Source organism: Hoplias malabaricus, chromosome 2, assembly GCF_029633855.1.
Source record: "Hoplias malabaricus isolate fHopMal1 chromosome 2, fHopMal1.hap1, whole genome shotgun sequence".
Classification (NCBI taxonomy): domain Eukaryota; kingdom Metazoa; phylum Chordata; class Actinopteri; order Characiformes; family Erythrinidae; genus Hoplias; species Hoplias malabaricus.
Window position 1 is genome coordinate 54410546 of NC_089801.1, and position 27760 is coordinate 54438305.

Sequence of the window (27760 nt, forward strand, 5' to 3'; positions counted from 1 at the left end):
AATAGAGAAGGATAGAAAGAGGAAGAGAGGGAAAGATGATATGAAGGAGAAAGAGAGAGAGAGAGAGGGAGAGAGAGAGAAAGAAAGACAAAAACAAAGAGATGTATTATGGAGAAAGACTGAGATAAAGGTGGGGGAATAGTGAAAAAAATAAATACAGAGAAATTCAGAGATGTATTATATAGATTTTAAGAAAAAAGACAGAAAGAAGGAATAATAGAGAGAGAGAGAGAAAGAGAGAACCGAGACAGTAAGAGAGAGAAAGAGAGAGAGAGAGAGAGAGAGAGAGAGAGAGAGAACTACAAAGAGGAGAGAACAACCAAGATGGATAGAGAAGGAAAAAGACAGAAAGACCAAGAAAGAAAAAGAGAGAGAGAGAGAGAGAGTGAGAGAGATGAAGACGAGAATGATGAGGAGGAACCAAAGTGCCTGGAGTAATCAAAGGCAGCCGTGGTGTAGCTGGCGAAAAACAGAAACGATTCGACGTACAAAGGAGACGTACAGACGTTCACACCTCAGAGCCCTTCCCCTCCCCCCAACATGGAAAAGCCTTCCTCCGACTGCAGCTGACAATGTGGCGCTGATGATATTTAAGGCATTGTTCCTCCCAGGCCTCCGCTCCAACTGCAATCAGCGGCTGATTATGATATCTGAGACTAAAATGAATATTCATTCTGTATGAATATTCAGCGTGGATCCCAACACTGCTCAGTGACATTCTCAGCACCTCCCACTCAGGAAGTGTACATCAAATCACTGCACAGCGGTACATGATACAAACCACATGTCTCTGAAATCAGCTTCTACATATTCTGAAACTAGCCAAGGCTGTGTCGAGCCGTTTGTCATCCCACCCACCCTAGGATGCCAAGAGCAGGGGCAGTTTTAACTTCTGACCATTCATTAACACCAAGCATCTCAAAGTGCTGAAATAAAGCAGACTTTCAGCTACACATCAAGCAAAAGAGACTCTGTTTTTGCATCTCCTTCTCCTCAACTCAACTCTCCTCTTCCCTTTATACCCATTAGCACAACACAGGGTGCATTTACATGCATTCAGTAATCAGATAAATGAACAAAATCAGGTTTTCTGAATAATCAGATTTACACATTTACATGTACTTTGGGAAATCAGACAATGTACTGTAAAACCTGATGGTATTGAGTGATTCTAACTTCAATTTTGGCTAGTACGGACCATGCCACTAAAGGCTGAAATGGGGAGGTGAACTCAGATATGTTTTTGGACAGGAGTTCAAGAAAAATGAGTTGAGATGGGAGCGAGTTTGTCAGAGTTTGAAGGGTACATATAGGGCTAAGGGGAGTTGTTTGGGCGTGGTCCTACTCCCAAAATTAATTAAATATTGAAAAGTTGCACTGAGTTTAACAGTTCAGTTATCTTTAACAATCTCTTCTTTTTGAATTTGTGAACCAGTAAAGGTTTGACTTAGCTGTATATGATTTAACTGAACTGAACGGTTATGAGTTTATGAGGTCTGAAGTCACTGACATAAAACCAGCCAAGATGGCGGATGGTCTGGGGGTTCACTGCTTTTAGTAAATTTCATGTGGACAGGTTCATGTGGTTATTTCAGCGGGAGGGGCAGGGACACAACACCGGGTTGTGGGCTTGGGACCTGCATCAGGGTGTTCTTCCACAGTCCAAAAATGCACATTGAAAGGTGGAGTGTTCATGCAAATAATCGCCGATATGTGTAAGTGTGAGGTGCCCTGTGATGGACTGGTACCCTCTCCAGTGTGTGCTCCTGCACTGGGCACTGGGATTCCAGGTGGGCTCTGGACTGGATAAGTGGTTACGCACAATGAACGAATGAATGAATTTATGGTTAGGTTAGAAGAACTCTTACACAATATCAGCAGGTAGTGTCTCAGTCACACAGCTCCAGGGACCTGGAGGTTGTGGGTTCGATTCCCGCTCTGGGTGACTGTCTGTGAGGAGTTGGTGTTTTCTATCTGTCCATGTGGGTTTTCTCCGGGTGCTCCGGTTTCCTCCCACAGTCCAAAAACACACGCTGGTAGGTGGATTGGCGACTCAAAAGTGCCCGTAGGTGTGAGTGTGTGAGTGAATGTGTGAGTGTGTGTCACCCTGTGAAGGACTGGCGCCCCCTCCAGGGTGTGTTCCTGCCTTGTGCCCAATGATTCCAGGTAGGCTCCAGACCCACTGCGACCCTGAACTGGATAAGCGCTTAGAGACAATGAATGAATTAACTTAAAGTTAATTTTAGTTATTTAATAGTACTTTATAGTAAATGCATATTTTTGCGTTGCATTAAGCAGTAGACACTGAATGTGTATTATTCAGGTTTACAGTGTGGGAAAAACTTGTACATGAGTCCGGCAATAATCTGATTTCTGCTTTGCACCAGCCAGTAATATCCCAGGAAGATGTGACATAAACTTCCTACTGTGGCCTTTTGTAAACATGGACCAAATTTAGCTCTTATTTTCTTATGATATCTAATATTACTCAGTGCTGCTCTTCTCACAGCTTTCACTACACTGCCGCTGAGACAGAGATGAGCTTTTTTTAAACAAGTGTCTGTTCTTGGACATGACAGAGACCCGAGCTGCTGGATGTGTGTTTGGAGTAAGGACTCGTCAAAGCAAGTGGAACTTGAGAGAAGTTCCAGACCTTACTCCGATCTCAGAAATGACAGTTTGCCGTTTACATGAGCACTTGAATGATCAGATAACTGGAGAAATCTGATTAAGAGCAGACTGTTAATTACATGTAAACACACTTATTGCTTCCCATCGAGCTCAAGCCAGAGGTAGGCCCAAGCAAGAGAGTTATCTGGCTGCAGCCCTGCCTCAGTCCAAGCAGCTTGGCACTTGGTCATTACCAAAGCCCCCTCTGTCCGCTCTCTGTGGACGTGGGCCACAAGAATCTAAAAGTTTTATTTGATTATTCTTAACACTGTTCTTCTCCAGGTAATACTATATTATCCATCAGAATTTTATATGTAATGTAGTCCTCAAAACACAAGGGTCAACAGTTCTTCACAGGACAACACACACACACACACATTCACTCACACCTATAGACACGTCTGAGTCACCAAGTCACCTACCAACGTGTGTTTTTGGACTATGGGAGGAAACCAGAGCACCCGGAGGAAACCCTCACAGATACAGGTAGAACTGTCACCTGAAGTGGTGCTCGAACCCACAACCCAGGACACTGGAGCTGTGTGAGAGCGACACTACGTCCTGCGCCACCGTGCTGCCCCTGAATCTAGGAAATTTTGCCCCTGAAATATTTTAGGGCTGATAAAAATAACAGAACCAACAGTGTCAGTTATGTGACGCACTGAATAGCACCCCCTTGTGGAGTAGTTAGCTTTCATGTATGTGAGAGAGTTACAAGCCAGACCCTGTAGAAGCCTGGAATCATGGGGTGAGCATGAACTCCAGCCACCACTTTCAGAAATATTGGGGCAACAGCCCACACTTTACGATTTTGTTTAAGCGGGTCATTAGGAAAAGAAATACTCCCTTGAAACGCTCCAGAGCTGGTCCCCTGACCTATAGGTGCGAACTGGCCGAAAGGCTGCCAATGAAAACCTTGATTAGACTCTGGTGGTGGGACTGTCCCTGTCCGCACTAATCTCCATTCTATGTGAAGCACTAATGAACGGTCAGAACGGAACAGATTTATGTTAGCACACGTTATATTTACTAAATGTTTGGTCTGGAGCATTACCTACCAGATGTTACAAATGATTCATTGAGTGATGCCATAGAAGAGCAACTGCTGGTTCTATAAAGAACAGTCTTTTTTAAGAGTAAGTATCTTTTAAAGGTTTAAGAATCCAAAACTAGACCTTAGGGTTCATTTAAACATATTAACAAATATTGTTCTTTATGGAACTAAAAGTGGTTCTTCTATGGCATCGCTCAAAGAACCTTTCATAGCACCATTATTTTTAAGAGCATACAGTTGCTAGGATGAAATCAAAATTATTTAATAATTTTAAAAGAAATGTCACAGAATTCAGGTCCTGAGTAAACAGGTGAGTCATTCAGAGTAGTTTGGTAAAAAATAGTTCATTGTAGCCTCACCTCTTTACAGTGGTGGTGATAGGAACAAGGGGTCGTCACGTCTTCAACATAGATACAGCTGTTTTATTTACTGTCCAAACCCACCAGTGTCTTGAGTTTTTCATTGGAACCTATTCAGGAGACTTGCTTTCAGTTTCTCAATGGGGTCTGCATGGATATGTCCCCATACGGAAGAATCCAACATACACTCTAATTATTGAAGGTTCCTTGGGTTGTCTCAGTAACAGAACCTTTAAAAAAAGACCTCTAGGAACTCTCTTCTTTAAAGAGAGTGTGAAATTAAAGAAATTAAAATTTCTTGCACACCTTGCACACTTCTTAAAAGAATTCTTTGTAGTAAGTACCCTAAAACATTAGTGTAGTTTGACTCTTCTTAATGAACTCTGGTGTCATTTTTATCAACTTAAGTCTTTTAATTAATTTGTTTTAATACAGCAATCTAAGGAGGTGTGTCTTGGCAAAGTACAGCCACCTCAATAAGGGGTTTTGTTGTTGTTTATGGTTGTACATGTACTTTGTGTGTAGACATGTTTGTGTGATTGTTTTCTGTACAAAGACACTGAGATTTAACATGTTGTTAATGTCACACGTTGTCTGTCTATCCTTTCTATCATTGTCTTGTGCTTTGTCCTGTTCTTTTCCCACCATGTGCTCTGTGTTTGTTTATGGGATCTCATGTGATCTCTAGCCACTCCTCCTCCTGTGACACGTGACTGAGGCTCACAGGTGTCTCTCCTGACCTCTTGACACTGCCCCTCCTTTGTGTCACATAACACAGGATCACAGGTGTCTCTCGTTTCCCTGTATGTATATAAGCCTTGGTCTTTTCCATGTTGGTCATTTTATATGTGTATCTTAGACTTGATCTGTTCCTTATTTAATCTCTGCTTTAGTCCTGTGTTAGTTCATCTTTAGCCCATCTCCATTTTTGTGAACTTTTTTAAATTTACTACATTATTTAAACTGATGAAAGAACAAATAAAAATGCTTCAAAATTACTTTAAATAAAATCTTTTTACATTGAATTCTATTAAAAACGAATAAGTGTTTTTGTTGTTGTTGTTGTTGTTTTTCTTCTTTTTTTAGACAGCAACAATATTTTCATTGTCGATCAGAGAAGCTGATCCAAAATTTTCTTCAGTTAAGAGTGACAAACTTTTAAAAATGTAATATGTGCTATATGAGGTGTGCTATAATGGGTAATACATGTTTATGTGTGGATTTTTAACACATCACAGAGAGCTGGGGAGCAGCTGGACAGCTGTGTGTTTTGATAGTTTTAGCAGCGGGCGGTCAGACAGTGGTGAGGTGTGATGACTGAGAACGGGGAGAGGTCACTCTGACCCTGTGGGCGAGAGTGAGAGAGAGGCTTAATGTCACTGTCCCAGAAGCTGTGTGTGGACACCACAGCTTCTTACCCTCTCCACCAGAGCAGGGTGATCGAATTCTCCCTCTGTAAAGTAGAAAGCTTCATAAAGATAAAGGAAGGAGGAACAATTTTGGTACAGAAGCTTTACATGGTTTCATTCTTCTATAGTATCACTCAAAAAACAAACAAACATAATATTTAAGAACATCAAATGTATTTTTTATACATATGTTAATGTCATATATATATATATAATTTTTTCATTTGACTCTTTCTGAAATAATTTACTTTAGAAATATCCTATTAAATAGTAATAATGTATTTTATGTATTTCATTTGAAATATCATAAAGCTACACTCAAAAATAAAGGTTCTTTGAATGATATCATAGCAGAACTATGTCTGATTCCATAAAGAACCACGTTGGTTTAAGTGTGAATGTGAAAGGATATTTTAAAGGTTTAAAAATTCATCACTCAATCTTAAGGATCCCATTTAGACATATTAGCAAAAATGATTCTTTGATGGCATTGCTTAAAGGACCCTTTGTAGCCCCTTGTTTTCTAAGATGTACGTCATGTGAACCGATGCAGAAAAATTTAATCAAAATTCTTTTTCATTCATTATCTGTATCTGCTTATCCAGTTGAGGGTCACGGTGGGTCCGGAGCCTACCTGGAATCACTGGGTGCAAGGCGGGAACACACTCTGGAGAGGGCACACACACACATTCACACCTATAGACACTTTTGAGTCACCAATTCAGCTCCCAACATGTGTTTTTGGACCGGTGGAGGAAACCGGAGCACCCGGAGGAAACCCACGTGGACACAGGGAGAACACACCAAACTCCTCACAGGAGCAGGTCTCGAACCCCCAACCTCCAGGTCCCTGGAGCTGGAACTACCTGCTGCACCACCGTGCCACCCTTGTTTGAATATATCTTGATATATTTAATTTAAAAATCACTATTATAATTATTGCAAACAATGAAAGAGTTTTGTTTTGAAATGCTGTTTTCCCATTTGTAACAATTAAGGAAACAGGGAATAACACACATTTTAATTTGATTAACAAAGGTGATGTTGATTATAATAAAGCACTGATTCAGCATCTCATGTAGTAAGTCCTTTCTCCAGTGTGATATCATGAAAAAAAGTCATAGATGCAAAGCACTGAAAAGCACCTCTATGTGGTGAAGCTACTAAATGTGAGTGAATGAGTGAGCCATAAGCCAGTTCCTTGAGAAAGAAAAAAGCCTAAAAGTTGTCCATGTTGTTTGTTAGTACAGAGCCCTTTTAGTCACAAATATATTAGATATTATTTTACTATTATTTTATTGAAAACAGGTTAAACATCTTGTGACTGTCCCTAAACATACTTAAACTGTGTATTTGTCACCTGAAGCCAGTTGCCACTCTGTTGGCATTGGCATTTTTATGTGACATCTACAGGAAGACTGAGTGATAAAGCTGAGGTCTAGATTAGCCTGATACATCATTTATATTCATATGACACCCAGAAGCTCTGCAGTTACACAACCTGTTCACAGATCATTACAAACATCCTGCTCAGCCTGAGAGTGACGTCCCCGTCGCTAAGGACGACCAGTTCACTGATTTCACTGAGTCACCAGTGATAAGGGCTGATCCAAGGCCAGACTTAAATGAACTAACAATGACCTGGCTTCAGAGGATGGTTAATGGAGTTACCAAAACTCTATCCAAAGAAAGTGATTTTCCTTTCCCACCATCATTTGAACTCATCAGGTGCTCTTTACACTGTGTGAAAATTTCACAACAGATCGGCCAATAGAAATGTTGCAAAAATGGCATTACCACTTGGAGACACTGCAATTGTTCTGAGAGTGATATATGACAAGAATACATTAGAGAGATCAACATTATTTACAACTTCCACCTCAATTAAACCATCATGGAATCATCTTCAGGAGGATTTTCTAAATTACTTAGCCTGGAAAATGGACACAGAAGAATATAAAAAATACATACTGAAATGAAAGATATAGGATGCTTAATACACAATATTTAACGCAAAATATTTTAAGCCAACAGTGCCTTAATAGAACGTATCAACATTCATTCATTCATTATCTGTAACCGCTTATTCATTTCAGGGTCACGGCGTATCAACAGATAAAACGATAAATATCATAAAAACTAAAGATAATGAAAGAAGATTCAAGATGTAAAACTTTCCACTTGCTATACCAGCGCTTATATACTCCATTCAAAATTCAGATTGCTAAGTTCAGAGTATTTTTTCCTAAGGAGTTCAGATATATGACAATCCACTTTTATAACAAAAGGAAACGTCTCTGCAGAAGACTTGGAAAAGCAACAGATTCTTAATTTTTTCACTCATTCATTACCTGTGACCACTTATCCTGTTCAGGGTTGCGGTGGGTCCGGAGCCTACCCGGAATCACTGGGCTCAAGTCGGGAACACACACTAGAGGGGGCGCCAGTCCTTCACAGGGCAACACACACACTCACCTACTGACACTTTTGAGTCACCAGTCCACCCACCAACGTGTTTTTGGACTGTGGGAGGAAACCGGAGCACTGGGAGGAAACCGGAGCACTGGGAGGAAACCCACGCGGACACAGGGAGAACACACCACACTCCTCACAGACAATCACCCGCAGTGGGACTCGAACCCACAACCTCTAGATTCTAAAACTGCAAATTCACATTCAATATAATACAATATTAACAGAGAAAATGAGACCCACAATTGATCAAATGTCAATGTAGTTCTACAATTACAGACTACAGTCCTTCTCTCTAGTCCTTTCATTTGGCTTTTCAATAGTCAAGACCCCTACAGGACCACCACAGAGCAGGTGTGATTTGAGATGTGGTGGATTATTCCCAGCACTGCAATGACACTGATATGGTGGTGTGTTAGTGTGTGTTGCTGTAATATGACTGGATCAGACACAGCAGCACTGCTAGATTCTTTTAAACCCTTTAGTATCACTGTTCAACCGAGAATAGTCCACCAACCAAAAATATCCAGCTGAAGGACTAGAGGACGACCAGCACAAACTGTACAGCGACAGATGAGCTCTGACTTTACATCTACAAAATGGTGAGAAACAGTTGGACTACAGGCCGTAACTCTAGAATTACAAAGTCTTCCTGTGAGGAAATTGGAGCTGATAAACTGGACAATGAGTGTAGATACAGGGTTCCTGATCATTCAGTGAAGTGGAGTTAATACTGAAACACTGGAATTATATTTTTTTGCTGACACTTCTGTATCATTTCATGTTAAAATATTGATATTCTATTTTTTTATACCTATTTCTTAAAATAAAAGTCTAACAGTCTATATAAGCCTATAAGCAAGTAATGGTACTTTTGCACAGTATTCTGCTTGTGTTTTATAACTTCAGCAAGGGCTTTTGGAATGTCTTTGCTGTTTACATTAAACACACAGCATATGACAAGTTACTATGAAAAATGAATGGTGCTTTAAGACAACAACAAATATATAATTCATTAAGACCATTGTTACATCTACTGTCTTCTACTGTAGTCAGCCACTGCTGACATATATAAACAACATATATAAACAATGGTCAAATTAATAGACCTAATTAAAATATTTTTCATTATAAATATGGGCCTGTGCGGGTCGTGATCTTTAATGCTAGACAGAGATCCTCATTAGCCCCATATATGTCTAACTTTGTGGGTATTTAATCGTCCATAGCAATAGCAGTGATAACCACCACATCAGTTCAACAGCAGGGGGTGATTGTAGGAGATATTTCTTCATGAATCAAGCTATTAATCACTCTCTCTTATGTCTGGCACCGACGCAGCATTCAGCCTCGCCGTGTGAATAATTCATACAGACCTGGAAGGACAGGTATCAGACAGAGCTCAGGCAGCAAGGACACATTGCGATATTTATGGGTAGCAGGCAAGCACGGGTGATTAAAGACTAGTCCACATTACAACGTCAGGGGAAACACTACTAGAAAAGGTGGTATCTGACACTACATTGAGTGGAAATCAAGAATTCGATGTAGATGCATATGGCTAAGTTTGAGCACACTAAATAAGGGAGTACGTCTTCTACTGCAACGACTCTAAAGTTCCATGTACTGAGCTAAACAGAAAAGAAAAGCCATCGTAAAATATAAACATGCTATAACTTTTGCACAGGCCATATTTTATTTTCTTACTTTTTTTTTCCCTCAGGAAATCAACAAAATCATTCACACAATTTGACCAGGCTTGCAGTGGCTCTGTTAAAATGATGTGATTTGTGCTGTGAAAATCCTTCTCTTATTTCTGCTTTGGTTCTGTCTTTAAAGGGTCAGGAACATTACAGTGATGTACAGTTATAATCACAGACTGAAATTACAGTGAAAATACACAAGGTTAGAGCTGAAAATAAACTCACTGCTCTGGGTTTGAGGTAATAACGTCAATATGACAGAATGTATTATGGGTGCAATATTATTGAATATATATTAATAAGGAACATCAAGAAAATAGATATTTTGGATAAATGCGTTACCAAATTATTACTAAATTATCACCTGCTTATTAAAAAGTTAAAGTGCTACCCATGTTTACATCCAGGACCTGCAGGTATCCCAACTATAATAGCAGTAAATCTGTGTTTACATTTTTAGCAGGTCTTTAATTAATCTGTTCATACATTTTTACACAGAATGTTTGTTATTTCATGGGAAAGTTTAATATTGTGTTCAGACTAACCCTGTCCTGTGGAGGCTGTTCTTTAATCGGAAGGCACAAAGAATCTCATTAAAGTAATATAAGCATTCATTCTGTGACTTAAACCCAGCTACATAATCAACAATCATTTTTATCTCAAGAATCTCACGAAATATCAGCCAGATTGGTGTCAAATTTGGTAGACAGTGCCACTATGGAGATGCGAGGACATGACCAAAAGCACAATGTACTTGAACATGTTTAACCATATAAAATATCCATGTTATATTTTACCCCTTGCTAGGCTGATTTTTAGCAAGAGGAAAGAGGGAAAACAGAATGAAAACATTGAAGCTCTTTCAATAGAGGGGTGTGTCTGAGAGACAGTGATGTGTGAGGGAGAAAGATGGCGAGCAGAAATCAATATTCGTAGCAGTTGTTTGTCTGTGGATGTATGTGTGTGTGTGTGTCTGAGCGATGCTGAGGTGTCTCCATGTGTATAACTGCCATCTTGCTGTGGACAGGTTGTCATGGCTGCAATTAAATTGGCCTGATAAATCTCAAGTGAGGAGAAAATGAATGACTTCCTGTGAAGCCTCCCTCACACACACACGTGCATGTATTTATACAATGTCAGGATGTGCGGTCAGATATGTATTGTTAGAATCCAACTGTCACTTACTTAAAAAGCCATTAAGTACATGTTATTGACTTCTTTCCTTTTCAGAATATATTTCTGCATCATTAAGGGAAAAGCCAATGGAAGTCTAATAAATGAACCAAGACTTCCCCTAATTTCATCCATCCATCCATCATCCAGTTATGAGCAGTTATTAAGATGACATCCCTAACAACCATGAAAGACAGGGTAGACCATCAAAAGCACTCATCTTTGAGAGAAATTCAAGCTCCATTCCTGTTTTAGATATGAAACAAACAATAAAAAAAAAACATTCCAGCACGATGGGTCTGAAAGGATGCAGAACCCCAAATAATCAGTTACTGGGAAAAGGAAATCGAATGCAAGTATTATTAATGCAGCGCAGAACACAGACCTCATCATCACCAAATGTGTTTGAGGGAGAAAAAAGGAGGCCAAGTTCTAAGCCTGAACTCTGGTACAAACACAGATATCGAGAACACGTTTCTCAAACAGAGCAGAAGCTGTAATAAAGACTAAAAGCAGAGACACTAAATATTAATGAGCTGAGGGGTCTGTAATATTTGTTTAAATGCTTATTCTGACCTGTTTAATGCATAACATGCACTCTTTTGTACTCTGTTTTGATTGGAATCTAAATAAATGTAAGTGTGATGTATGATTATCGCACATTACAGTACAAATATGTGATAACGATTTGTTTTATGTTCCCTAATTATTATATGAATGTACCTAATTATGTAAACAATTACATACAATCAAAAATGTCCCTTTAACTTATACTCCATAGTTCAACAAAGAAATGTTTTCAACTAAACATAAAACATCCTTCTGGGGTTTTCTTTTCAGTTTTTCTGAAAAGTTTGAGTCATGGAAGTGTACAAAAACAAAGCCGTATGCATGTTGCCTGTTTAGGAATCCAGGAATCCATCACCCTTCTAACAGTTCTCAAAACTCAGTCGACCGAGAGTGTCAGCCCTCTCGTCGTCAGGAACTGAGCAGCTAAATAAGCCATAACTCTCTTTATTACCACACATTATCCCTTTTATACACGGTCTCAGGCCATTAGCTTGCTCTGTGTTTTTCTAGTGAAACGAGAATAGCCTTTAAAAGCGCCGCTGTAGACAAAAGGGCTTTTGTATACGGCCACTTGAACAAAATGGCCGTCACCTGTTATAGTGTGACTGCCTGTCTCTGTCATTACTTCTCCCCCCCAAGCTTCACACATAGATACACACACACACACACACACACACAAACACCCATGCCATGTCTGTTATTCACAGTGTGATATTCCACCCTGACACGCCCAAACACACACCTTCCTCTATATAGGCAGGAAAACCCCAAACCACCCACAAAGTGCCAAAACATCCATCTGCTGTGGATTTATAATCTGCTATGTTCTGGTAGATGGACTCTAGGACCCAGCTAAAGACAATACACAATACATCAACACAAGTCCTGCTGAAAGGAAGTGAAATGAATGACACTAATTGTGTTGCTTTCTGATGGTGCGATGGTGTTGATGATATTCACACGGAAGCAGTGTCCACTTTTCAACGGACTTCATCGGAAAATTAAACTTGCCCCTTTTGAGAGGTAAATGTACCTGTACAGTGGTGTTTTCAGTTTAAAAAGATAATTCAGCAACAAAATAGAAGCTCAGCGTATAACCAGACAGAAGAAATCAACACAGTGTACAAATGCCCTGGCCCACCCTCGACACTAAGGTGGTACCCTTACACCACTGGAATGGTCCAATTTAATGTAATCTCCTTTGTTTTACTGAATTTGTTGAATACATTCATTGATCACAATTTTCTATTTTAAAATGTTAGTCTTTGTTAAAAGACATGCCCTTTTCTGCTGAGAAAGTGAAGATACACAGGTGGATTTTAAGATCATTCCTGAATATCTGAGGTGCATTTACACTGTTTGCCCATGATTTTCATGTAATTATTCATTCATTCTTGCATTCATTTGTTCATTATCTGTAACCACTTATCCAGTTCAGGGTTGCGGTGGGTCCAGTGCCTACCCGGTATCACGGGGCGCAAAACAGGAGCACACATTCATGTAGAACCAAATCAACACATATTAATAAATTCACCCTGTGTGGCATTATATCTTATGTACATTTTAAAAAACAATAAAGTCGACTACACCCAACTGAAACAATTATATATGGCGAGATGTATTATTAAATGTACACATTTTCAGATGTGATTATATCTACGTTTGAGAATCAATAATGAACACAATATCATGGCAAAGCTACATTTCCCATAGTCCTTATTTAAAGTGTAAAGATTCAGGGGGTGGAGGTGTTCTGCTCAAATCTTAACAAGGGGACACAGTGTATTTGATGTGAAGCACTGAATAGCACCCTACTGTGGAGCAGTTGCACATGAGTGATTATATATGAGTGACTGAGTGAGTGACTGAGTGTGTGGGTGCTTCCTATCTAAAATAAAAACAAAAATCTCAACAACAAAATACACTATAAAGGTTTTAGATGCAAATCAGTGAGTGAGTGAGGGAGTGACTGAGTGAGTGGGTGTGTTCCAAGCCAGTTCCTTGGGAGGCTCCACATCTAAAAACACTGAATAAATAAATAAAAGATGTAACGGCCACTGCTCTCCACTAGAAGCGCCACTGAACACAATGACTCATGACAACACTCTCAGACTGACCCTTTAATTCAGCAACAAGCTCAGGTTCCTTTTGAAATCCACCCTAAACTGCCATATTTACAGAATGTGCTACTGTGAAGACTACAACCATTAGCTCCACAGGCAGACATTAAAAAAAATCTGTGGGCAAGATTTAACATGGTGTTATTGAAACTTGAAATCCTGCTCTGTATATAATGCTAGTGCAGTTAGTTCTAGTTGTTAAACTGAATCTTTGGTGAAATGAGAAATATCACACAGCTTACATTAACATAGCTATAGTTTTGCGGTAACACAGTGAAATCACAGGCTTCGGTAAGTAAAAGGACTATAATATATATTTCAGTGGTGTGGATCCAGTATTTACATTTCAGTCAAGGGAATTTAGTTTCCCAAACTAATCATTATTCCATACAGTAAAAAAACAACAACAAAAAGCTTGATTTTTTGCTTTATTTATGTCATAATTATTTATTCATTCATTCATTCATTATCTGTAACCACTTATCCAGTTCGTAGTGTCATTATTATTATTATTATTATTATATATTTTTTTTAATGGAAAAGGTTAAAGGTGCAATCACTCATTTTCTCCAGTGCCTTTTCTTCACATTAGGAAAGAAGCATGGAACTGACTCTTGGTTCCCTGGATGTATTAGATTCTGTAGAGCACCCGATTTAAAGCTGCCCACATGTGGGGAACCCAATCTATGGAGCATACACTGGTTTAATCAAGAACTATAAAACCATTTCAGTATTGATCCTATGTAAGTTGCAAAATTAATACATAAATGAAGTAATAACAATCATTATTATAATTATCATAATGATTTACTCTATGTACATTTTATATATAATATTTATTTTCATGATATTTCATTTTTACTTGGATAACTGATCCAGCTAGGTTTAATCTTTGGGTTTTTTAAATGTAAACATGACTATTATATTCACATAAAATGTCTCATATTTGCCTCTATTCTATAAATATATATGATTTTGTTTTGTACACAATTAAATTTCAAACAACAACAAAAAAATAAACACCACAGAAAAGCCATGCCTTTCATTTTTCATTTCTAATGTGGTGATATTGCACAAAGTGTAGCAACAGCATTCCTCTAATGACTGATCACTTATCGGTCTCAGAAAAGACAACAGAAAAACACAAAGGCCTGTCAGCCCGAGGACAGTGACACGGTCATCAGGTAACAACGTCGTGTTCCCAGTTGCAAAATCACAGACGCGTCCGACGTAATCAAACCCATCCAAATACAGCACCTCTTTCACAGAAACTGTCGCTGTGTTGGTACATTTCATTACATTGTGGTTCAGTATCTTTAAGGGAGCTTGTTTTAACTGTGGATTCTGAAACGGCACTGATGTCCTGGTCCCTGTTTCACCTGCAGGCTTTTCATTTCCATTTCTATTTAAACCGGTTCTGTGCTGAAAAGGTTCAAATGCTCACCTCTCCTTGTGGAAAAGAGAATGTTCTGTACTTTAACGGAACAACTGGATTTTGAGCGCGATTCTGTACCTGTCTGTGCCGTCGGTGAACAGCTGTGTACCTTTTTTTTTTCTGACAGTGTATGTTACAGTTATGTTCCTTAACTTGCTTCCTAAATGTGACTGGCTCAGTGTTAGTTATTAATGACCAGGCTCACACCTAAAATGTGTAATACACACGTTTGAAAACTTGCAACGGCACATTGGTGTCACTTTTGTGTGTGTGTGTGTGTGTGTGTGTGTGTGTGTGTGTGTGTGTGTGTGTGAGTGTACGTGCTACTAAACTGTGAAGTGCACAGGCTGTTACTAAACCCAGCCCTGTGTGTTAGGGTTCGGTTTTAAGCTCTGGCTTAAGGTTTGGGTGATGCCTTGTGTTGAGGTGAGGGTCAGGATTAAGTGTATGGGTGAGTGTGAGTTAGGGGTTGGTTCAGGACACACAACTGGACTTTAAGGCCACTCTTGTACCTCTGAAGGTACATTTACACTGTTTCTATCTTTGGCAAAGACATCTGATTAATAAAGCACTTTCATGTTTTTAATTTCAGCTGAAATAAGTAATACATACACCATATAACAAAAGTTTCACAAATCTACACCACAGACAAAGAAATGTGTGAAAACTCATGTGAGCTACTTTACACTTTAAATAAAGCGAATCATAAAAGCAGTTTAAAATCCAATTAGCACAAATGAACTAAAGAGAGTCCGAATATAAGTAAAGATAACAACCACAACGAGTGTTATAAGTTACATACATTGTTTAAACCTAGCTTTATGTTTTAGTTGATTGTTTCTTACTAAAGCTGGATTTGGGTTTGGGTTTTTGATGGTTTGATGACGTCACATGTGGGTGTGGTCTGCACCTGGGGACACGTAGGGCCCTGATGACCATAGCATTAGCTCTTAGTGGTTTTCTATGAGACCAATGTAATCAGTGATTGAGAGTGGTGCCCTTACTCTTTAAGCAACTCTCTCTTTCACACACACACACACACTGGATAATAGATTGTAGACTGTTGATTGTATTTAGTGAAGATGCTGATATTACAATAATATCCCAATTAAAAAATAAAACAATAAATAAAGAGAGAGAGAGAGAGAGAGAGAGAGAGAGAGAGAGAGAGAGAAAGGCCTGGTTGGTCTGTGTCAGCTCAGGTCTGAAGGTGTCTGGTTAAGTGTGGTATTCCCTCCCGCCACGTTTCATTAATTAATGAGTTAATTAATGACCAGCTTTAATCTGGAATTGAGGGAGAGGAAGGAAAGGGCTACGTGTGGCGCGTGTAGCAATACCCTAACAATACTGAAGTATTCACACCGCACGGCTCATCCTCATCATCATCACCCCCCGCACCTCCCACCCAACCCCCGAGTGACCGGCGGCTGAAGCCCGCACCTTGCCTCCGGAGCCTCCTCTTCTTCAGGCCAAAGATCCGCACTTTGGAGAAGATGTCGACGAGGTTCCCGTTGCACAGCCCCTTGTTCTTGTTGGGGCTTTTCCGACGCCGGTGGGTGGTGGGGCGGTGGAGGTGCTGCTCTCGCGCTTGTCTCTTCTGGCGGATCAAACCGCTGGCAATCGCGGCGGCCATCGCTCAACAACCGCCGACAAACGGAGCACGCCGCTGACCACACGCGCTTCTTCTGTCGGGCTCTGCCTGCTGTCGCGGGGCTTAGTGGCTTTAGCGGGTTTAGTGGGTTTGGCGAATTCGGAGCCCACCTCTAGTGCCCCATTCATCACCAAACGAGCTCGAGCTGTCCGGCGACAAAGTCCCAAGTGGATTCAGACGGACCCTGGTTCTGATTCCTGCAAACAGCCAAAGCCTTGACCACCACGCTGACTAACTGACCGCGCTCACTTCCAGACGACGTCTACTTCTGATGACAATTCATCAGCAAACACACACTTCCCGCGTGGGGAAAGTCCGAATCCAGTGATTCATGGTGTCAACCAAGGCGCTGACCACGCTCACCTCCAGACGACGTCGATCCTTTTGCTCGGTTATTTATTTATTATTATTATATATATATTTTAAATTCTCTCTGTACTCTGCACGCGCGGACAAAGTCCGAATGAATTGAGTCCCAGCAAGACACCAAAAACACGAACGCGTAAACACACGGCGCTGACCACTCTCACCTCCGGAGTGCCCCGACCCGCGCACTCTTCACTAGAGCCAGCACAGAGCGGACAGAGTCCGAGCGGCGCGTGCGGACCGTAGCGCTGCTTCGGCTGGAGCTCTGCGCCGCGTGCACCGCCTCCAAGCGGCGCTCAGTGGCCTCGAGCGCGGGGCGAAGGCTCGCTGGCTCCCGGGACTCCGCGGCTCCTCACGCGAGCGCTGAAGCTGCCTCCTCATCGTCCACGGTCAGCTCCCGGACCAGTGACATTTGGGTTTAACCGCTTCCTGACCGCAGTGACCGCAGCATCCTCGCGCCACACATCTGCCTTTCAACTCGCGCTGGAGGAAACGGGCATTTCCTTCTCTCTCTCTCTCTCTCTCTCTCACTCTCTTACTGCCCCCACCCACTCGCGGGAGAAAGAAGCGGGAGAGTGGAGCTCAGGCGTCCCACACACACACGCGCGCACACGCACACGCACACGCACACACACACACACGGAGCGACGAAGAGTATTTATTTATTTCCCACGTTGTTCGCTCCGCTCACGCGGGTGTGGCACCGTGGAGATGGAGCGCGTGCCACCGACACTTCGTGTAAACGGTGATATTCATTCATTCATTCATTCATTCATTCATTCATGGCTGGAATGTTCGGGCACTCACCCTGTCACTCGGGCACACAGTAAACCTGCCCTCACTTTCACTACCGCGTCCTTAAGGTCCAGCTGTGCACCTTAAAGATCCTCCCGCCACATGCTCCAGATGTTCTCAAACCTCACCTTCACAAATAAAGCCCACCCCTTAAACTACACCTGTTCTCAAACCACAGCAACCGTAAGCTGAGGACCACCGCCTTGGCCATTAAGAGTTGGACCTGAGGCTTTAGGATTGGCTCAGGGCCCGTCATTAGCAGCAGCATTACATCCCATTAGAAACAGGTCAGTCCTAGGTTAATGTTAAACCATTAGGGTGCTCCACAGCCGCTGAAAGATCAGAGCTGGGCCACCATCAGGGACCAGTGAATATGTTTAATTGCTAGACCTGCCACAATAACTATGTACTGTAAAAAATATCTGTGAATTTTACAGTGAAAAACTGTAAAACCATGACAGTAAATCACTGTAACCTCAATAAAGGTTTCTGTAACAGTGAAATACCGTAAATACTTATATCAGCCAAAATACAAATTTTTACATCTCTTTACTATAAAAAATACATTATTTCACTATTAAACGCACAAGCTACTATGGGTGGTACAAGTGTCCAAGTAATGGGAGGAGCTGAGACTCATCAGGGAGCTCCCAGCATGCCTTGCTTCTCCATATTTTCTGTGAGTTTCTTTGTTTTTTTCTGTCTTTGAGACTTTTTGATTTTGGGTTGCATTGGGGGGATTGTTTTGTGTGTTTGTGTTTCTGTGCATGTTATGACCAGATGTGCATTGGTCAGGAAAGTTCACCATCAGTCTGTGTTCTGAGTGATAGAGCTGGCACCCAGATACCACATTTCTTTAGTCCTTTCAGCAAAATCTCCTTTTAAGGCATGAATATAGATTGCGGTCTGGCTATATCTCGGTCTCCATTCTCTCATTTGTCACACACACACACAATTTACATATTAATTTTATTGCAAAACAATGTTTCTTTGTTATTTTTTTTTATTTTTATGTAAATAATATGGGTATTTTAGAGTTTAAATCTGACTGAAAAATGTGACTGTATATTTTACAGTGAAATTCTGGCCTTAAATTTTATGGATTTTTTTACAGTGAGTAATCAACTGATGGTACAACATAAGGACATTTCCTCAGTGATGTTCTGCTGACCTCAGTTACACCGTGTGTTTACTGGCATTTATAGGGCAATAAATCAATAACCAAAATTGTTTGTATGTGTCAGGCCTATTAAAATTTCCTATGAATTATTTTATTTTTATTTTATTTATTTATTTATTTATTTATTTTTGTTGAGTGGTGTCTTCTGAATATACCACAGGGATAGTGATTTTTTTTCTGAGAATATATGGAAGGAAACAACTGGACAAAACACATTGTGTCACAGCAGGTCATTCCCCTTGACGTCACTGCTGTGGTTTTCAGTATCTCAATATAAGTGTACTAGATTCCACTGCAATTCTATATACAGCAGCAGTCGAAAGTTTGGACACACCCACTCAGGGAGGGTTTCCTTTGTTTTGGGCCATTTCCCACATATTGTGGATGTACAGAACAAGCCAAAAGTTTGGACATCTTCTCATTCAGTGTATTTTTCTTTGTTTTTTTTAAATTATTTTCTGCATTGGAAATGAATATGGAAAACTATGAAGGAACATATATGGAATTTTGTAGTAAACAAAAAAGTGTTAAACCAGAATAGGTTTTATAATTTAGATTCTTCAAAGTAGCCACAGTTTGCTTTGGTGACAGCTTTGCGCACTCTCTGCGTTGTCTCAGTCAGCTTCATGAGGTCGTCACCTGGAACGGTTTTCAGTGAACAGCTGTGGCCTCATTGAGAGTTCATTTGTAGAACCACTCGCCATCTTAATGTGTCTGAGAACATAACTTGGGTTGTGCAGAAGTAGGGGCTGGTACACAGTTATATACAGTGACTAGTCCTATTCCACCAATGATTAATGAAAAGATATGTCCAAACATTTGACTGGTACTGTATATTTTAATGCTACTGACCTACTCCATTGAGTCCTGTTAAAACATCTGCTTCTGAATAGGTGTAAATACTAACTGGATAATGTAGGGTAAGACCCCCAAGCAAATTTACATCATAACCCGATGAACCTAAATGTTTCTGCACACTACCTTTTAAAATGTTTAGATAGAGAGAGAGGGAGGGGCTCGGGTGTGTGTGTGTGTGCCAAGGTAATACATGGCTGTAACTAACTTTGCCTCAGGTGACTCTGTGGGATTTTCCGTTTACGCTCCAAAAACCTTCCGTCCTGGAACCCGCAGAGAATTAAAGGCTCCTTTGGCTCCGCAGCCGTGGTTGCGTCTTGTCTCTTAGGAACAAATAAAAAGGGAAATGGAAAGCACGATGTGCAGAGGGTAAAAATAAAGGTCCAGTAGTATCAACAAACTAAAGGAAAAACCCCCCACTCAGTTCTTCAACAGGTCTCAGACCGAGAGGACCACTGGAGAAACTTGGGGGCTGTCTTTGGTCCTGAAATAAGAGAAATACCTGCCCTAGACCTTCTACTCTAGACCTGCAAAGAAGGCCTCCAAGGCTTATAGGGTTCATATTAATGTTAGAATTAGTAAAGAGGCTTCAGATTATGTGGAAGCTTTTTACACTTCAAATACACAATTGTTGGGAACTGTCCTTGGTCCTGAATGTGTTCTTCTACAATAAACAGCTGATCAGCCTTCACAATACTCAACGGGATGCCAACTGCTGGTGAAGCACAGTGGAAAACACTCTCCCTGGGCAAGACTTCAAACTCTTTATTTGTCTACCTCTGCAACATAAAACAAACGAGAGCATCTAAAACATAGAATAAGTGTGAATATAACATAAAATGTAAGTATACACACATCCTGTGATGGGCTGGCACACACCCAGTGACTTGGGACAGGCTCTGGACTCATCATGACCCTGAAAAGGATGAAGTGGTCACAGAAGATGAATGAGTGAATCCATGTAAACATTCACAGACTTCTCTGAATGTCAGATTAGGGCAGAAAGGCAAGGTAAGGAAGCAAGCCACACACATCAGCACCATGGACAGCTACACGAACCCCTATATCCCCGATTGCACGATTCAAGTCGAATATTTCATGACAAAACACAACAGCAGATGCAAAAGACTCATTACCTAGAGTTAAGAGCATGGGAGACCACCCATTCTTGTCCTTTTCCAGTCTGCAGAACCCTCAGTGACTCCCCCTGTGGGGCATAAATGGTACTGTGTTGTTGTAAAAAAAAATAATAATAATTAGGTATAATGTGTAGACTGATCACCCATAACATTAAAACCACCTCGTTGTTTCTGTACTCATTGTTCATTTTATCAGCTCCACTGACCATACAGGAGCAGTTCGTAGTTCTACAATTACACACTGTAGTCCACTTGTTCCTCTGCATGCACTACTAGCCCCCACAGAACCATAACAGCTCTGCAGTGACACTGAAGTGGTGGTGGTGTGTTAGTGTGTGTTGTGCTGATACCAGTGGATCAGAAACAGCAGTGCTGCTGGATTTTTTTTAAAGCCCTCAATGTCAATGCTGGACTGAGAATAGTCCACCAACCAAAACATCCACAAGGTGGACCAATGAGGTAGGAGTGTCTAACAGAGTGGACATTGAGTGGACACTCCAGCAGCACTGTTGTGTCTGATCCACTCATACCAGCAGAACACACACTAACACACCATCACCACGTCAGCGTCACTGCAGCACTGAGTAATACCTGCTCTGTGGTGGTCCAGTGTGGGCCCTGATCATTGAAGGACAGGGTGAAAAGGGGCCTCACATAGTCTGTAATTGCAAATTGTAAGTGCTCTTGTATGGTTAGTGATGCTGATAAAATGGGAAATAAATGTAGAACCAAGGAGGTGGTTTTAGTGGAGAATTGGAAAATGAAGAAGAAAAAAAAGATTAAAACGCACGAGAGCCATCTACTGTCTGGGCCGGCAATGGAAACATGTTTACAACAAACAGCAGCTCCCCTCTGGAACTGCGTCATCAGACACTAACCATTACACTGCTGTCTGCATAGGATCCACACACACACTATCCACCAGCGTGTGTGTGTGTTTGTCCATGTACTTGTCTCCTAAATAGACATTTTAAAGCCATGGGGACTGATGTCCTGATTGGCCAATTTAACTTGTTTAATTTATTAATAAAATAATTTTCAGTTGATTCTGGTTAATGAGTTTAGTGATGATGTGTATATGAGCATAAGAGAGAGATAGGGGGGGGGAGAGCTGTGCAAAAAAAAAAAGAAAGAAAGAAAGAAAGAAAGAAAGAAAGGAAGAAATGCAAGAGAACGGTAAAACAGAAAAGAAAGAATGGGTGAATGAGAGAGTGAGGGAGAGGGAAAGGGAGAGCGAGAGAGGGAGGGGGAGAGAGAGGGGGTGGGAGAGGCAGAGAGAAAGAGACAGAAAGAGGGGGGAGAGAGAAAAGAGAAGGAGAGAGAGAGAGAGAGAGCGAGCAAGATGGGTGTGAGAGGGGTGGAGGGGGACTGAGGGGGAGGGGAGGGAGGGAGGTGGAGAGAGAGAGAGAGAGAGGAGGAGGGGCTGGATGTGTATTATTTACATTCACATTTAAGATGCATGATGCACATTCCTCTCTGAATATGGACCCAAGTCACTTTTGACAGCCTCTGGATGAACACTGGAGAACCCAGGGCCTTAAGGACAGCGCGGTCACGTGGACAGCAACAAGAGCCCAAAACTGTTCCTTAACGTCATCAGTCCCCAGGCTGTGAGACACTCTCCACAGACCCGGGTTTCCACTGAAGAGCAAGCCCTGGCGCTTTGAAGCGTTAGTGACTGAGCCGAGGAGAAGACTTAAAGTGGAACTCCAGGCAATTCCAAAATTCCCATCATAATTCCACCTTTGAGAAAGACACAAAGTCCTCCAGAAAGTTTCCACACGAGCAGGTTCACAGTGGAAAACATCCACCATAGGAATTCCCTTTTAATGGAGGTGAAGGTAACCGGACGTCATGGCGTCCACTCAGCCATGTCCTGCAAACCTAACAATGACATTCTGTTGCTCTATAACATTCTGCAATCTGTCAACACACCAAACTCCATACAAACAGTGAATCAAAATGAGGATCGAACCTATGACCGCGAGGCCCTGCAGCTGTGTGGCCGGGACACTATGGGTAAATCCCATTTCTTAATTTTACCACTGCCCCTTGTTTTTAAGTGTTATTTTGCCCTTTGGAACTGAGATACACAGCCCTTCAGAGCCTGATATGTCATCAGAACTTAAAAAAGAGAACATTAATGTATTTAAACTTAATGCATTCAAAACGTGATCTAAAGCTGAATTCTGTGAATTTTTTTTTATTTATTATTCAAAATTCCCAGTTCCACCTTAAATTTTGCAGTAGCCGCAGGTGCTAGAATGTAATTGCTTCCCTCTTTAAGGAGGAACAGGGACAATAGCATACTGTTATGGATGTGTCACGTTTGTGATGAAGGAAACTAACAAAATTGGTGGCTCTATTTGGTCTCTTGCGCCTCCATCACAATTCACAACCCTTTGTTTGAAGTGTGACCCTGAAAAATATCAGTTTCAAGGGGTATATAGCCCTCCACCTCGACACTACCCCTCTTTCCCAACAAGAATTAAGACACCCTGCTACCGGAGGGGTAGTGCTAAGGGGTGAAACTGCACCAGCGTACCCTCTGCCCACAACAACAATCTAAATACCGTTCTAAAACAATCACTCTAGACGTCTGGTTACTATCACTAACACTCTGACTGATTCTGACTCTGGACATTTCTCCACATTTCATACGAAAATATTCTGGATTTCCTTAGAAAGGACATTTTTAATGTTTGGTGGAACTCCACTTTCACACCTGCTCTGCAGCATATGACAAACTATGAAGTGACCTGTCAATGAATCATCGTTGTGTTATGTGACGAGTGACTGGAGCCCGACAGCTTATACACACTCAGCACTAACCCGAGTGGCCCACCTTTCCTCATCTCGGATCTTAACCGGATGGTTATCCAGATGTTGTAATTCTGAACATCCACCAGAGGGAAACATGGAGCTCAAAATGCTCTGCTTTCTGCCTCAACGGCCTGTAAACACTGGCCTGGGCACATGGAACAGAACTGAGATTTTATAATGGGGTATAGAACATGAATATGAAACCTTACAGGGCGTCCTATATCAGGTGTGAAAATGGCAGGGTGTATATAACACGAGCTGGAGTTATATATGTTTAAAGCAGGTTTCCACAGAGAGAAATAAATAATAAATGACAGACAAGTGATCCAAAGAGAAAAAAACAAGAATAAATAATAAATTAAAAAAGGATAAAGGATATATAACAATAATGACAGTGATATAATTATAAATATAAGTAAGACATTTTAATAAGATCATTCCATCAGTATTGGAACATATTTCATAGTTATGCTTTATTTGTTGTTGTTTTTAATGAAATCCGGTGTGCTGTTGGTGCATTTAAATCAGTCAGGCACCACACTGCTGTGAGGAACTGACTGTGTGCAGCCACAAAAGGTCAGCTGATTAGTTTTGGATTATTAATGCCATACCAGCACATCCCAGAGAGACTCCATCTGTCCCCAACACAGCTTCACTGCTCAACATCGCAATGTTGATGAGGATTTATACCCTTCTGGCCAGCACTTGGCCTTAAGTAGCATGACCTTAGGCTCATGTTCAGCAACTCCAGATTTGCCCCATGCTCCTTGGTAATTACAGAAAAAAAACATTCTACATTAATAAAGTATTTATGAATTAATTCACCTGAGCTACACTTAGGAAATGTGTTTTAAAGCTAGAGTTCATAGCAAAAATACAAAAATGCAGTTGCATACAAACCTGGTCATTGTAAATGTTTTGTGTTTTTTCAACAGGACACTCGAATATAATCGTACCATGTACACGCATTGAAAATGAGTTTCGTTTATGAGCAATAACTCATATTAGATCAGTCTGGATTACAGTATTTTTAACCTGTTTATATACTAGGGTCAGCGTGCCATATAAAGACATTTGAGATCTCCTTGCAGTACGGCTGGACTTCTCATTAGTGATTGGTGGAATAGGGCTAGTCACTGTATAGAACGGTGTACCAGCCCCTACCTCTGCACAACCCAAGTTATGTTCTCAGACACATTAAGAAGGCGACTGGTTCTACAAATGAACTCTTAATGAGGCCACAGCTGTTCACTGAAAACCGTTCCAAGTGACGACCTCATGAAGCTGACTGAGAGAACGTAGAGAGTGTGCAAAGCTGTCACCAAAGCAAACGGTGGCTACTTTGAAGAGTCTAAAGTATAAAACCTATTCTGGTTTGTTTAACACTTTTTTGTTTACTACATAATTTCATATGTGTTCCTTCATAGTTTTCCATATTCATTTCCAATGCAGAAAATAATAAAAAACAAAGAAAAATACACTGAATGAGAAGATGTCGAAATTTTGACTGGTACTGGACATCCACAATATGTGGGAAATGGCCTAAAACAAAGGAAACCCTCCCAAACTTTTGACTGGTGCTGTATATCGCAATGTAAACTGTTTCAATAACAATATTTTCAATGCTTCAAGACACATTATACACATTATACACACACATGTATAAGTGCTTGCAACTGATTACTGTTACTATTAAATAAGTAATGTTTAATTCCTTATTAATGCTTAACTAACTGTTAAACTAAAAAGTGACCCAAACTCCTTATTTATTCCCTTAATAACAAAAGCAATGTCTAAAACCATCTGGCCCATGGTGTGTAAGAGGGTCCACTGCACTGAATCAGGAACTCAGCAGATTACTACGCAGTGTGTGGATATGAGGTGTATAAGCACATATACAGTAAACATTAACCAAGCAGCGGCTCAGCGAGGAAAAAAGAACACTGCAGCTTGTCCACAGTGTGGAGCTGTGGTACACAGTGTTAAACTGTCACTGTGGGTGGAGGGACACAACCACAACGGATCTGTCACAACACACACATAATAATGCCATCTCATCACTTTCAGAGCTGTAAACATACAATATCTTGACAAAGTTTGGTGCAAATCCAAAGAGGACCCTTCCTTTAATAAAGGCTGTGTCATAAAATACTAATTAATTCATTAAAATACATATTAATTTCTAAGGACACATTTCTGAGCAGATTACATGCATAATGAAAAAAAATGTGAAACATAGACTTTTGAAGACGTGTTATTTATATATATATAGTTGAAGAAGTCTCAACATTGTGGGTCTGAAAGGACGTGTATCTGTCCTGGAGGTGTAGTGTAGTACTTACTGAGAAAAGGAAATAGACCATCGTGAAGAGTAGGCTGATAAATGTCCCTGCATATCTCTTTAAAACAACATTAGGTAGAATTTTCATCTTAAAATTACAGCTTCAAAATCATTGCAGTGCTTCTTTGACCTGTAATAGGGAAAACAGAGCCTCTATCTTTGCTACTCTGGTCTCAGCACTGCAGAAACGGCACTATGTAACTTTTGGAGGAGGGTAGGAAACTACCATGCTCCCGCCTTTATTTCAGAGCAGCGCTGTAAAAGCAACTTACACTCTGCAAGATCAAAGGGAGCCCGTAAGCAAAAATACCATATCTTACTTAGTGTTCCTTTAAACACATGACAGCAGGTCTCCTGAAAAGTGTGAGGGCTGGGATTAAACCTAGTGTTCCTTTAAAGCAAAGAATAGACACACTCTATGTGGAACATTTTTATATTATAGTTTGCCTGTGGAATGTTCTGTTCTGTGTTCTCTCTTAATGCTGAGAAAGGGATAACTTTCTTAATGGGCATTTGGACTGAAAAGGAATATCGATAAATAAATAATACAATACATATTCTAATTATAATAAACCATATCACAATATGTGTATCTTAGGATACTGGGGAAAGTGTCAAATGGCCAGTCAATGCAAGACAGTGGAAAGTATGTTTTCCATTGACTTACACTGAATGGGAAGGAGGTTGTAGGCCTCTTCTGTAGAGTTACGTACATGTTTTTGTAGTTGGACTTGAGGCTGAGAGGAGTTCTAGAGAAGCCACAGTATAAACACAATTGAATACAGTCAGACTGCTGAGCCACTGTATCATGGTGGCGAATAACTAATTAGGTCGCGCAGTGGGAGAGGGTGGAGGATGGAGGATGCAGAGAGAGAGAGAGAGAGAGAAAGAGAGAGAGATGGAAGAGAGGTAGAGAGAGAATAGAAACATACAAAGAGACGTAAAAAATTATTGAAGACAGAAAGCAAAAGAGGGACAGGGAATGAGAGAGAGAGAGAGAGAGAGAGAGAGAGAGAGAGAGAGAGAGAGAAGAGAGAGAGAGAGAGAGAGAGAGAGAGAGAGAGAGAGAGAGAGAGAGACGTAAAAAAGATTGAAAATAGAAAGTAAAAGAGGGACGGGACAGGGAATGGGAGAGAGAGAGAGAGAGAGAGAGAGAGAGAGAGAGAGAGAGAGAGAGAGAGAGAGAGAGAGATGGAAGACAGGCAGAGAGAGAAGAGAAACATACAGAGAGACAAAAAAGATTGAAGATTGAAAGCAAAAGAGGGACAGGGAATGAGAGAGAGACAGAGAGAGAGAGAGAGAGAGAGAGAGAGAGAGAGAGATGGAAGACAGGCAGAGAGAGAAGAGAAACATACAGAGAGACAAAAAAGATTGAAGATTGAAAGCAAAAGAGGGACAGGGAATGAGAGAGAGAGAGAGAGAGAGAGAGAGAGAAGGAAAAAACCGAGGGGTGGAAGGTATAAAAAATGACAAAGGTTTTTGGGTTCAGTCTTACTGCAGAGAGGGTGAGGAGAGCCCCCTACAGCAGACGAGTGGTACCACAGTGCAACAGCAGAGTCCAGTGACAACGGCTTTCATCACACACCAAAACACTGAAGAAAACAGTTCCCTACACCAGCCACAATATAAAATGACCAGTGCAGCT

General features: G+C 40.9%; 1 protein-coding gene across 3 annotated transcripts in view; it reads right to left on the reverse strand.

Moving 5' to 3' along the window:
- The window catches only part of LOC136686734 (fibroblast growth factor 14-like), a 116879-nt gene that overhangs the window by 42497 nt on the left and 46622 nt on the right, over positions 1-27760 (reverse strand). Inside the window, exon 1 of one of the 3 annotated variants that reach the window (XM_066660682.1) lies at positions 16406-16620. The exons of the other annotated variants lie outside the window; for them this stretch is intronic. Coding sequence (XP_066516779.1) covers positions 16406-16598 — 193 coding nt within the window. The 5' untranslated portion in view covers positions 16599-16620. Of the gene's footprint in view, positions 1-16405; positions 16621-27760 lie in introns of those variants that run through there. 3 annotated transcript variants of the gene reach the window in all.